We start from the raw sequence: 12,106 nt of genomic DNA, 5'->3' as shown, positions 1-12,106 counted from the left end.
GCGGCATAGCTCTGTGAGGGCCGCGGAGGTCAGGCAGGCTGGAATCTGGGCCCACTGCAGCATTGTCCTCCCTCCTTCCCTTACTGGAGGGGAAGCATCAGGGAGCGGAATGGAATTCTATTCAGATATACGGACATTTCTACAGAAAGTACATTCTGTTCATCATGTTTTACTAAGAAATGCCAACTTGTGAATTTTCCTTGTGTTTATAAAGAAACAATCCTTCACTCCAGCTTCTGGCATTCTTGAAGGCTAAAATCAAGCCTAACGCACATTCTATGTGCTACTTTTTCCCCTAAGACCACTATACAACAAGATCCTTACTTGGCGATAACAGGAGACAGGAAAAGAGAAAAATAACACAGTAGACAAGAGGGGTAAAATGCAATGAGAACAGAGGGGATGGCAGCCAGTGCCCTGATTCACAAGCTGGGATGTGAGATTAATGTCCCTTGCTTCCCCCTCCCCTGGTCCCTCCTGCAGCTGTGTGCATCTTTCACCAGTACTCAATAGAGTGGTTTCCTGACAGTCTTGGGTGAAATAAGCTCTGACAATTCCTAAGCACCTCTAAAGTTCCTGATACGTGGCCATTCATAATTTTGCCAAGGCACAAATGTGAATCTTGGTGGCCCACAGTGTGTGAGTGGGCCTGGATGCCCACAGAGCAGGCCAGCCAACCAGCTCTGAAGGTCTCTGCCCGCTGCCCCCTATGCAATGCATGCAGAGACCACACACTATGTGGCACTAATGGCTCTCGGATCTGAGATGGTTTTGGGGTGTACATTTCACAACCAAAGGCAAGCCCAGACAACCCTCACCACTTTTAATCTGTATGGCTGGCCAAGCAGGGAGCAAAAGCAAAGGACATTTGTTGGTGACATTTTTTCTTTATTACAAAATATTGTCCCCCCTCCTCCAGTGGTGAATGGGACTTCTATTTGATACTGCAGAACTGGCAGAGAAGGTTAGCACAGATGAGATGTCTCCTTTTCTCTAGAGTTTATCCGAAGCACTGTCCACTCAGCAGTCTATCCACAATGTATTTGATAAGTGACTACCGCCTGCCACGTGATGGGGGCACAACAGTGGGTAAGGCAGACAACGCCCTGCTTCCATGAAGCTTTACATCAAAGAAAAGATGATAAATGAATAAACAAGAAAATACAAGGAGTGATTAAGTCTTCTGCAGAAAGCAAACAGGGTGATGTGACTGTGAAGCTTGGTGGCACATTTGGGGGAGGCCTGTCCAAGGAGGGGACACTTGGCTGAGACACAAATGATGAGAAGCTTCTTAATGAAGAGCATAGTTCAGGAATAAAAGCTATGAAAATATGGGGATTTAAATCTAAAATCCATCATTTTTCCATAAGCAGGAAGACTTCCAATGGCAGTCTTGTTAGAGAAAGAGCCACCTATAGATCTCCATGAATAATCAACATGAAAAACACATACATTTTCTTTTCCATTGATTAGAATATCACGTAACTGGGAAAATCACTATTCTGTTTTTGTTTTTTTGAATCTCTGACATGGTCCGGATGTTGTCCCCTCTAAATCTCATGTTGAAATGTAATTCCCAGTGTTGAGGGTAGGACCTCGTGGAAGTTGTTTGAATCACGGGTGGATCCCTCATGGCTTGGTACTGTTCTCGTGATAATGAGTTCTCGTGAGATCTGGTTGAGTGTGGCATCTCGCCATCGACTCTGTCTTGCTCCCTCTCTTGCTATGTGACACTCCTGCTCCCCCCTCTACCTTCCACCATGACTGTAAGCTTCCTGAGGCCCTCACCAGAAGCTGATGCCAGCACTATGCTTCCTGAACAGCCTGAAGAACCAAAAGCCAATTAAATCTTTTTTCTTATAAATTACCCAGCCCCAGGTATTTCTTTATAGCAATGCAAGAACAGCGTAACACAGATTCTAAACTAGCCAAAATTATATGCAATACTTTTATCACTACCCCCATCACCCAGATGATGTTTACTGAGCATCTACTATATTCCAGGAACTACTGGGTACTACATCAGAACCTAGGGAGAGAATAACTAGTAAGACCCAAGTTCTATCCTTCAAAGAGCCCTGTCAACAAACAGACGAATACTGTTGTTGTTGGTCTGAGAGGGGTTTGGAGTAGGATATGCACAGTGCTGGCCGAGCGCGGTGGCTCACACCTGTAATCCCAGAACTTTGGGAGGCCAAGGCAGGCAGATCATCTGAGGTCAGGAGTTCGAGACCAACCTGGCTAACATGGTGAAACCCCATTTCTACTAAAAATACAAAAAATTAGCTGGGTGTGGTGGTACACACCTGTAATCCCAGCTACTCGGGAGGCTGAGGCAGGAGAATTGCTTGAATCCGGGAGGTGGCGGCTGCAGTGAGCCAAGATCGTGCCATTGCACTCCAGCTTGAGCAACAAGAGCGAAACTGTTTCCAAAAAACAAAAAAAAAGATATGCATAGTGCAGACCTGAAGGGGCAAGAGCAATTGATCACCTGTGCTTTGTGATGCCACAGTGGCTGGAACTGTCTTGTCTCCTCAGTTGTATGGTTTTATACGAAAGGCACCATTTGCCTCAGGTATCAAAGCCTGTTATTTTAAATCCAGCTCTCCCAAGCCTCAGGAGCCCGCACAACTCTTCTGCCCAATTAAGACAAGACTGTGGCTGGGCGCGGTGGCTCACGCCTGTAATCCCAGCACTTTGGGAGGCCGAGGCGGGCGGATCACGAGATCAGGAGATGGAGACCATCCTGGCTAACACGGTGAAACCCTGTCTCTACTAAAAATACAAAAAATTAGCCGGGTGCGGTGGTGGATGTCTGTAGTCCCAGCTACTCGGGAGGCTGAGGCAGGAGAATGGCGTGCACCCGGGAAGCGGAGCTTGCAGTAAGCCGAGACTGCACCACTGCACTCCGGCCTGGGCGAAAGAGTGAGACTCCGTCTCAAAAAAAAAAAAAAAAAAAAGTACCGGCCCAGGAAAGTGGGTGGCACAAGTGTGGGGCACGTTTGCAGGCTCCCCACACGAAGCACAGTGACCTCCTGGCGTAACAAGTTTCTCACAGAGTTTTTCCAAACAGAAACCCGAACCAATTTTGCCTATGGTATCACATACTAATGTCAAATAAGAGGAGCCGTTTAGTGAGTAGAAAACAATAGTAACTGAATTTACTTCATACCCATAATACTTCTTGGGAGTTCTCAGGATGAGTCAAAAAACAGCAGGGAGGGGAGGATGCTTTCTGAAAGCATTTTTTGGGCACAGTTGGGTAGATGCCATCCTACCTCACTTCTGGAGAAGATGCTTCCCTGTGCTCATAATTCTTACTGCCCATGTTGCCTACGGACCTGAGTCAGCCTTTCAAGAGACTCATGAATTCTGTAAGGTGGGTAATATCAGGGAACCACTGCTTGTGCACCTGCTCTGGCTCGCGACATTGATCTTGTGGCTTCCCGTCTGTTTACCCAAAACCTGAAATCACAGTAACCATCTTTACTGAGTCTGAGTTTATTGCTATTATTACAAATGCCAAGGAGCCTCCCAACAGCATTTCCTGGCGGTCAGATATCTGAGGTTTCACAATTACACTTTTCAGAAACCAATGTTTATTACAGGGAAGACTGAGGACATTTGAAAAAAGAGAAAGAAGTACTATACTGAATAATACTGCCTAGTCAAATACTGAATAGTCGAAACCCTGTTTGCAGGTGGATGGACACCTTGCCATGCCACCCTTGGCAAGGATTCTTCCTCTGGTGGTTGGTAGTCCTTATCATCTACAACACAAAACCACCGAGGCTACACATGTGGTCTGAAGCAACACGTGCAAGTATTACATTATAACTAAAATACCAGTTTATTTTATTTATTCTAAACTCTCCCACTCTCCCACTTTTTAACTTCAAGGGGCATTCTTTGTGATGTGCGTAGGTCAGAACTATAGGATTTGAAACCACACATAATATTCTCTATTTTCATTTTTGAAATCTAAGAATTCTCATCAGTCCATTCTCATAGGAAGATTTCAGAGTTTTGATCTCCGTTCCATAAAAAACTAAAAAATTATCTTTAAGCCCGTGAGCCTGCCAATGCTTGGGATTGTGCTGAATGAACCCAGCTGTCTACCTGCCAAAGAAGAAAAGGAAAATATGACTGCTTTTCAGTGTCACTGGTTATCTGGCCTGTGAACTGTGTGTTCAAAAGCCCACTCTCATTTTTTTTCTCATCTGGGCCCTTAAATAAAGTTTCTTCTGCAATCTACCAACGATAAAAACAAAGGTCCTAAAGGCAAGGCAGAAATGTTTCAGAAATATTCTCAACTGCTGGATCAGGTGATATTTGCACACCTCCAAGTTGAAGACATAAAGATACAGCACATTTCAGTGACTTCACAGGAAATATAGATGAATCATGACATGAATTACATCCAAAATGAGTTTGTTAAGTATGAAGATTAAGATCTTAGTTTCAAGAGAAGAAAGATTGAGACAGATTCAAATCTGTAACTTTTAAAAGCTAAAAATACCTGAAAGAGAAGCCTGTGACTATGATAATTATGTGTAGAAAAGGTGCAGAGATTAGGTCTTCCAATATTCACTGGGAAGAGATGGGCAGTTACTGGTGCTTTGCCCTGCTACCCTCCCTCCAAATTACAAACAAAATCTGATTAGTCTCTCCTGATGAAAGATTCTCTTTTCCCTAGGAATGCTCTATGTTTTAAAGTTTAAAAGAAGAGTATCTGTGCTTTCTGAGTTTTCTGCCCAACTCTATCTACACAGTGATTTAAAACCATCTGGAACCAACCTCTGCTCCAAGTTTTAAAGTGAAGCTGTGTCTCTCTGAGAAACTAAGAGAAAAACTACTGGGCAACTTCAAATATTCCTCATTTCTCCCTCAAAGACATCTTCTGGGCATTAACACTCACATTTCAGCTTTTTGGGCTGCTCTAGTTTTTGACTGTCAAACTATTCTTAAAGAGTGGTATCTTCTTAGAGAGGGTCTACAGAATGGCCAGAAACCATAGAAAGAAGAGGATTATTAAAACCTGTCTTGAGTAGATCTTAATGGTACAAAAGTGATACATAGTCGGTAGAAATCATAATTCAAATTTTGAATTTTGAACTTTTCCCTGGCTAGTGGTATGTAGTATGACACTCTGTCGCAACGCTGAACTGGCAGTGAGCCACAGCTCCCGGTCAGCCACGCACGAGATTTCATGGGTAAATAACTGATATTGTGTAGTGTACTGTGTTGCAAGATGATTTTGCCCAATTAGAGGCTAACGCAAGTGTGCTGAGTATGTTTAAGGTAGGCTAGGAAACGCTATGATGTTCAGTAGGTTAGGTGACCATATACATGGTCAACTTACAATATTTTCAACTTACGGTGGGTTTATCTGGACATGGCCCCATCGTAAGTCAAGGAGCATCTATAATCACATAGGCAATTGTGGTAGTCAGAAGGCCAGGGAACTAGAGGCCTCCAAACAACTAGATTCTGGAAGCTTAAACTTTCCATGGACAGGAGGTTGGAAATCAGAAGTTTTTAGGGGAATACACTTCAATACAAATTACCTCCAGTTTTCTGATTTACATTTTGTTAGTTCATCCATCAAGCCTAGAGAACTTTTTCTGAGTAGTTTCTTAAGTGTAGCTATTGGAGGAGATGTATCACTAAATAAGAAGGTTTCTTTAAAGATAGCAAATGGCAAGGAAAACTTTTAGTGCTTTTTCTAGAGAAGTAAAAATGAAGACAAGTGAGGCAGTTTTCAACTAGGACAGTGAATGAACAGTGTAACTTGACTGTTTCCTAATTGTGCCTTTGAACTCATTAAAAAAGGATACAGTTCTCCAGTATATGACTAAACAAACTACAGTACATCTAGATGACGCAATATTATTCAGCTGTAAAAAGAAATGAGCTATGAAACCATGAAAAAACATGGAGGAAGCTGAATGCTTATTACTAAGTAGAAGAGGCCAGTCTGAAAAGGCTGCACACTGTATGATTCCAACTATACGACATTCTAGAAAAGGCAAAACAATGGAAATAGTAAAAAGATTAGTGGTTGCCAGGAGCTAGAGGGGAGGTGGGGATGAACAGGCAGAGCACAGAGGATTTTTAGGGCAGTGTAACTACTCTGAATGATACTGTAATGGCAGATACATGTCATCTTACACATTTTAGAAACACACAGAATGTACAACACCAAGAACGAACCCTAATGCAAACCAGGGCCTTTGGATAAGGATCTGTCCACATAGGTTCATCAGGTTCATCGATCATAACACATGTAGCACTGCCACTCTTCGAGGGCAGGGGTTTGTTGACAGTGGGGAAAATGTGTTGAGGAGGTATATGGAAAACCCCTGTACTTTTTGGTGTGAACCTAAAACTGCTCTAAGAAGTCTATTTTTTTTTAAGTGAAGCTAACAAAAAAAAAAAAAAAAAAGGACATACATCTTTCACCTGGAAACAAAATGAACGGTAGAATGTAAGACCAACATAACACACGTACCACACAGAGTTCACAAGCACACTTCAAACACTGTAAATGAAATAAAATTAGAGTTTTATTGGTTTTACAAAAGCTTTTAAGAGGACATTGAAGTTACCTTTTACAAAAAAGAGAAAACAGCTGGAGAAATATTAGGAAAGTAGCCTAAGTGTGTCCGACCTTTCACGTGGTTGTCAAGAAGGTGTTTAAAGGTTTCTTCAATTTAGGTAAATGGACTCTTTATAACAGGCAGGTTATGATGTTACTTAAAGAAATAGATTAAGAATTTTATGAGATAAGGTTCATTTCCAATTATGTTAAACATTAGAAACATTATTAGAACTTTGATTTCATTTAGCCTGGGACTTCTAAGTGTATTATGAAGTTCGAATTGGTCCTAAAGATATTTTCTGTGATGAAATGAAAAAAAACTTGGCAATGAACAGATTTCTGATTAAATTCCCCTTCTTTCTGTACAAAAATAACTATGTATAAAGGAAATAAGGCTAACATAAAAAACAGTGCCCTTAAAAACTGACATTAATGAAGACCTGACACTATGTAAAAATCAAAGATTTTTAGGATTTGAAGGAAAATCACCTAGAAATCGTCAGGTTGACCTGTGACTATAAGTTGAAATAAGCAGGGACACAAGAGAACACACGTCATCTGCACAGGAACACAAAGCCGCCCACGGGTAAAGCCCAGTCTATAAGCCAGGTCTCCCGAGGCACACGTGCCACCTCCCCATCTCCAGGTACTGAACTGTATGAAGAAACTGAAGGCTAGAAAACCAGACGTCCCTCCTTGCTGTCACCCACTGGAAAACCCACTCTTTACATCAGGCTTTTCTTTTTTTTTTTTTTAAATCAGGCTAAAGACATTTTTTTCCTTTATAGATATGATAGCTGAGATATGATGCAGAAGTCACTATTGGACTTGACAGAAATATCTAATATGAGTTTCTCAGTTGCTTTCAAAATAGGTAGTGTTACCTAACTTTTTCAAAATGTCCACTCTGGGGCTTTTATATTTGAAAATTATTTAAAAGAAAAACACCAAATAATACATATTTAATAAAAACAAAAACAAACTCCCAAATCACGCCACCCTCAGAGCCCAATGAGGCAGGAGTTGTGCGATCAGCCCACCCTCAGCGCTGGCCAGGGAGCAGCCAGCCCCTCACTTACTTCTCAGGCTCCCCATGCTGGGTGCGGGGTGGGTCCGCGGAGGCAGCGTGCTGTGGTAGGGTGGGGTGGTGCTGAACAGAATGTCGTTGGGCAGGGCTTGGTCAAGCATGGAACTCCGGGAACTGCCAAAGGAGGACCCCCTCCTGTTGCTGCAGATGCTCTCGTCAGACAGCGTGCGGTAAAGCGACCTCCTTGGAGACAGGTTCCCATAGAACGAAAACTAGGGTTTAAACAAGGTGAGAGGAGGGAACAGACATAAAAAAACGAATGCATGGGGCTTGTTGGACTAAGTCCAGTGGTTTCAAGTACTGTTGTGATAGCTTCCTTGAGTTTTCTCTGTTAGCTCAAGAATGCCAAACGCAGCATGCAGGTGATCAAGGCAAATACACCAGGGCTTGGGTGTAGTTATTAGATTTTATATTTTCCTCCTTTGACATTCTATGAAATATTTTCATGAATTAGACACGCACAGCTTTATTAATTCTGAAATGTTAAATAAAACCTCCATAACCTTATAGCAGTGATAGTTCCTGGAATTATATAAGGTTGCCATTTCAGGCAATAGTTATTCAAAGCTACACATAATACTGGTTTGATTTTAATTTGAAATGACTACATTGTAATATTAGGCAATTTCTCTACCAATCAACTACATGTGAGGTTCAATCTAATCTAAATAATAATAATACTAATTGTGAACACTGAAGCTTTGCCGGCCACATAAACACGTTTCCAAAAAACAGCAGCAGTCCAATAAAATCTTACTGTCCACTTAAAAGTGTCACTTGTGGCCGGGCACAGTGGCTCACGCCTGGAATCCCAGCACTTTGGGAGGCAGAGGCTGGTGGCTCACGAGGTCAGGAGATCAAGACCATTCTGGCTAACATGGTAAAACCCCGTCTCTACTAAAAATACAAAAAATTAGCTGGGCTTGGTGGCGGGTGCCTGTAGTCCCAGCTACTAGGGAGGCTGAGGCAGGAGAATGGCGTGAACCCGGGAGGCAGAGCTTGCAGTGAGCTGAGATCATGCCACTGTACTCCAGCCTGGGCAACAGAGCAAGACTCTGTCTCGGAAAAAAAAAAAAAAGTATCACTTGCAAAAGTCTGTATAATTGTTGAAAATTGAGTTACAATAATGGATCATAACCAGACTTAAATGAACTATTAAAATTATTGTTGTGTTTAATTACAGATAGGGTAAGGCAAATTCTTACTAAAGAAATAAGCAGTCAAATACTCAAGAAAAGTTAAATCAAATCTGAATTTTCAACTACTTCCTTTGCATACTGACCACATTCCTTTTAGGTAAACAATAGTAAAAGCCAGAATGTTCACATCAAACAAAGAAATGGCTATTTACATTTATGAATATAGCAGTAAGTCTAAAAACATTTCTATTGTATGTGTTCCTTCCATTCTGTCAAGTCTTTCCAACTGATGAATGGTAACTGGAATGTGTGTGAGCTACAAAGTTAAATTTACATCATGAAAAGAAGGTGATTTGTCTTAGAAGAAAAAACACATGTCAAGAAGTTCAACCCTCCAAAAAGAAAAGCTATTTACACTTTTTGTACAACAGTCTGCCTTTGCACCCAAGCTTATACAGTATCATGCACATGACTTGATGTAAGTTTTTTAAAAAAGACTCATTATGATGGAGTTCTTATGGGATTCCCTCCTCACACACCACCAGCAGGTTCTTCAGAACTTGATTACAGGCATATAAGATTAAAGCAGCTTTGCAGTAGTGTCTAATTAAAGTGTTGTTCTAAAAACACAATTAGGTTAATTGCAGAATTGTTTTACTATAGGGAAGACAGAAGCACAAAGACCTGTAGTTTACCCTGATCACGGTCAGAGTGGCAATACCTGATTTCCTTTTTCCTTTTCATATGAACAAGAGGGAGTGCTGGATTAGAAGTGAGTGACAAGGACTCAGTTGCTGACTCTGGCACCAAGTATTTCTGAAGAGCTCACATTTTACCATTTGGGGCCTCAGTTACTTGCTAAAAGGGGTGATTGGGCTAAATCGCCTTTAAGTCCTTTTTAGTACTTTGAATTGTTTAGCAAAGTGGCTTAAGAGACTGTAATAATAATGAAACTGAAGCCAATAAGCAAGCTAACTTTACTGAGTACTACACTGTGAATGACAAAGGTATGCCATTGAACTTGGGGTTGGTTGATAAGATTTCAGCACGGCCTTCCCTTTGATCTCTGCATATCTCTAAATGGCAGCGTGCACGTTCCAACCCTGGTTAAAGTGCCCAGCAGTGTGCTGTCTAACTCCAGTCCAGTTCCGGAACAGGATTACATTTAAGGAGAGACAGCCTGGAGCAGAGGCTAGAGCTCTGGAACAAAAGTCAGGTGGTGTGAATTTTAACAGCTGCTGTTCACAATCACTAGTTATGTCCAGGAGCTGTACTAGGCTCTTCTCACATTACTTCTTATCTTCACTGTAACTTCACAATTCAATTATGATGATCTCCTTTTTTCAGATGAGAGCATTGAGGTCAAGAGGCCAAGTCACTTGCATAAAGTCATGCAGCTACTCATTGCTGGAGCCAGGATTTGAGGTTAGCCCAGCCGGACTTTTAGCTCTATCTGAGATTTTAAAAACAGCCTTCTTAACCTCTCCCAGGCTCCCTTTACATACTGATAGAATCAAAATTGGAACAGTCAACTATGTGCAGTGAGTCGTTGGTAGGGTCATGAGAGATGAAGCATGTGGGAGTACTCTGGAAACACTCGAGTTTCTTTAGACTTTTTTTTTTTTTTAGTGTTTCTGGTAACTTCTAAGCTCCCTAAGTCACTAACCTTTCTTCGCCCCTCCTCCACTAAGGGGCTGTCAGGAAGCATCAATTTCAGAAAATCTTCTTTAGACAGAACATGTTGAGTCTCTCCAACAGCATCTCCCACCACTGTCTGATGCTGAGTTGCTGTGGACATGACATCCATCTCACTATACATCCTGTTGAAAACAATCAGGATGGAAATTGAGCCTTTTGTAAAGTGCCTGTAGTGGTAAGAATTAAAACCTAGTAAGCAGTTTCAACAGCCACAAACCCATACAAACACTTCTTAGGTGTTACATCAGTTCACTTTTGCTGCATTTGCTCCAAATTCCCTTGCCATTTCACATTTGTGAAATGAGCTCAACTACAAAGTTAGATGTCTGAATAATTCAGACACAAATCAGATCCCCAAAGCCCAGGATGAAAAAAATACATAGACAACTTTTAAAATACGGCTGTGTTTTCCCTTTCCTAATCTGTGTCAGAAAACACAGTTTCAATAATTCATCAGAGATGATCATATGTCTTTCGAAGTAACCCTTGTGTGCTCTCGTGGCTGGACAACCAGAGCCCCGATGGCACCCAGGCAACAGAGAGGAAGCCACCCGAAGGAGCCCAGGGTTCATGAGTCATCAATTCACGTGTGTGCTAAGCATGTTTTATTATCAGCAGTTTCACAAAGCTGTTTGGATAAATAAAGCAGCCGTCTCCCTTATCAGTATATAAAAATGTATTGACAGACAACAAAAGAGTGTCAAGCTGAATTATTGTTTTTAGCTCCTTTACAGGGAGAAAACTGGGGAGTCATTCTAAAAAGGTTTACTCTGAAAATACAATCTGAGCAACCAAATATTCCTGAAGACACAGTAAACAGTCAGCGGCTGTACTGTCAGTGGAGGCAAACAGTCTTTGCCAAACAACCTGAAACATAACACTCTAGGAATTCACAGCCCACAGCAACAAGCTGGAGAATGACCTGAATGTTATTGCTGTGTGCCTCCGAGATGACTCTTGATTTCAAAAGCTAGGCTATCTTGTAACTGTATGACAGCTCACTGGGAAATTGCTAGAATAAGAAACATACACAAACATGCCCAAAATTAAGAAAGATTTCTCTAAAATCCTCTATGGCTTTGTTCCTGAGGTAGGACAGGTTTCCCTGTACCTCTCAGTTCTTGAAGCACAAGTTACAGTTACAACATGAACAAATAGTGGCTGTAAAAAAAAAAAAAGAAGCATTTCATAACTTTTAAAACATTACTGAAGATTTAGTTGGTTTGTGGGATGGCATGACATGAAAATGGGAGCTACAAGAAGAACCCAAGACGCTGGAGGGCTTTTGCACAAAAGCCACATAAGGAAAACAAAACAATATAGTTTTTACGAAGACTGCAATCCAAGAAGCGCCCAACATTTGATCCTGAGGTGAGTTAGGTGGTGCTCAAGAGCTCCAGGCCGTATGCGTTTTGGGAAAGATGCGGGGAAAAATCCCAGGTCCTACCAATAACTGCATGGATAAAAATATTACATCCATAATTACGATTACAATGTGCTGTTCTAGTTTCTATATGCGTTTTTAGAATATGTGTTAAAATATGTGTTTATAAAAAACACTAGCCTTCTCTGCTAAACTAG

General features: G+C 41.5%; 1 protein-coding gene across 12 annotated transcripts in view; it reads right to left on the bottom strand.

The window, feature by feature from the left end:
• Nucleotides 1–12,106, bottom strand: part of SIPA1L2 (signal induced proliferation associated 1 like 2) — a 237,895-nt gene that overhangs the window by 21,076 nt on the left and 204,713 nt on the right. For 10 of the 12 annotated variants that reach the window (XM_054561462.2, XM_054561454.2, XM_054561433.2 and 7 more), the window contains 2 exons: nt 10,494–10,692; nt 7,681–7,900 (listed from right to left, as the gene is read on the bottom strand). In XM_054561462.2, the coding sequence (XP_054417437.1) occupies nt 7,681–7,900; nt 10,494–10,692 (419 nt within the window). The remainder of the gene's footprint in view (nt 1–7,680; nt 7,901–10,493; nt 10,693–12,106) is intronic. The other 2 variants (XM_054561483.2, XM_024234624.3) reach the window with 1 other exon arrangement.

Source organism: Pongo abelii, chromosome 1, assembly GCF_028885655.2.
Source record: "Pongo abelii isolate AG06213 chromosome 1, NHGRI_mPonAbe1-v2.0_pri, whole genome shotgun sequence".
NCBI lineage: Eukaryota > Metazoa > Chordata > Mammalia > Primates > Hominidae > Pongo > Pongo abelii.
This window is presented reverse-complemented; position numbering and strand designations above follow the sequence as displayed.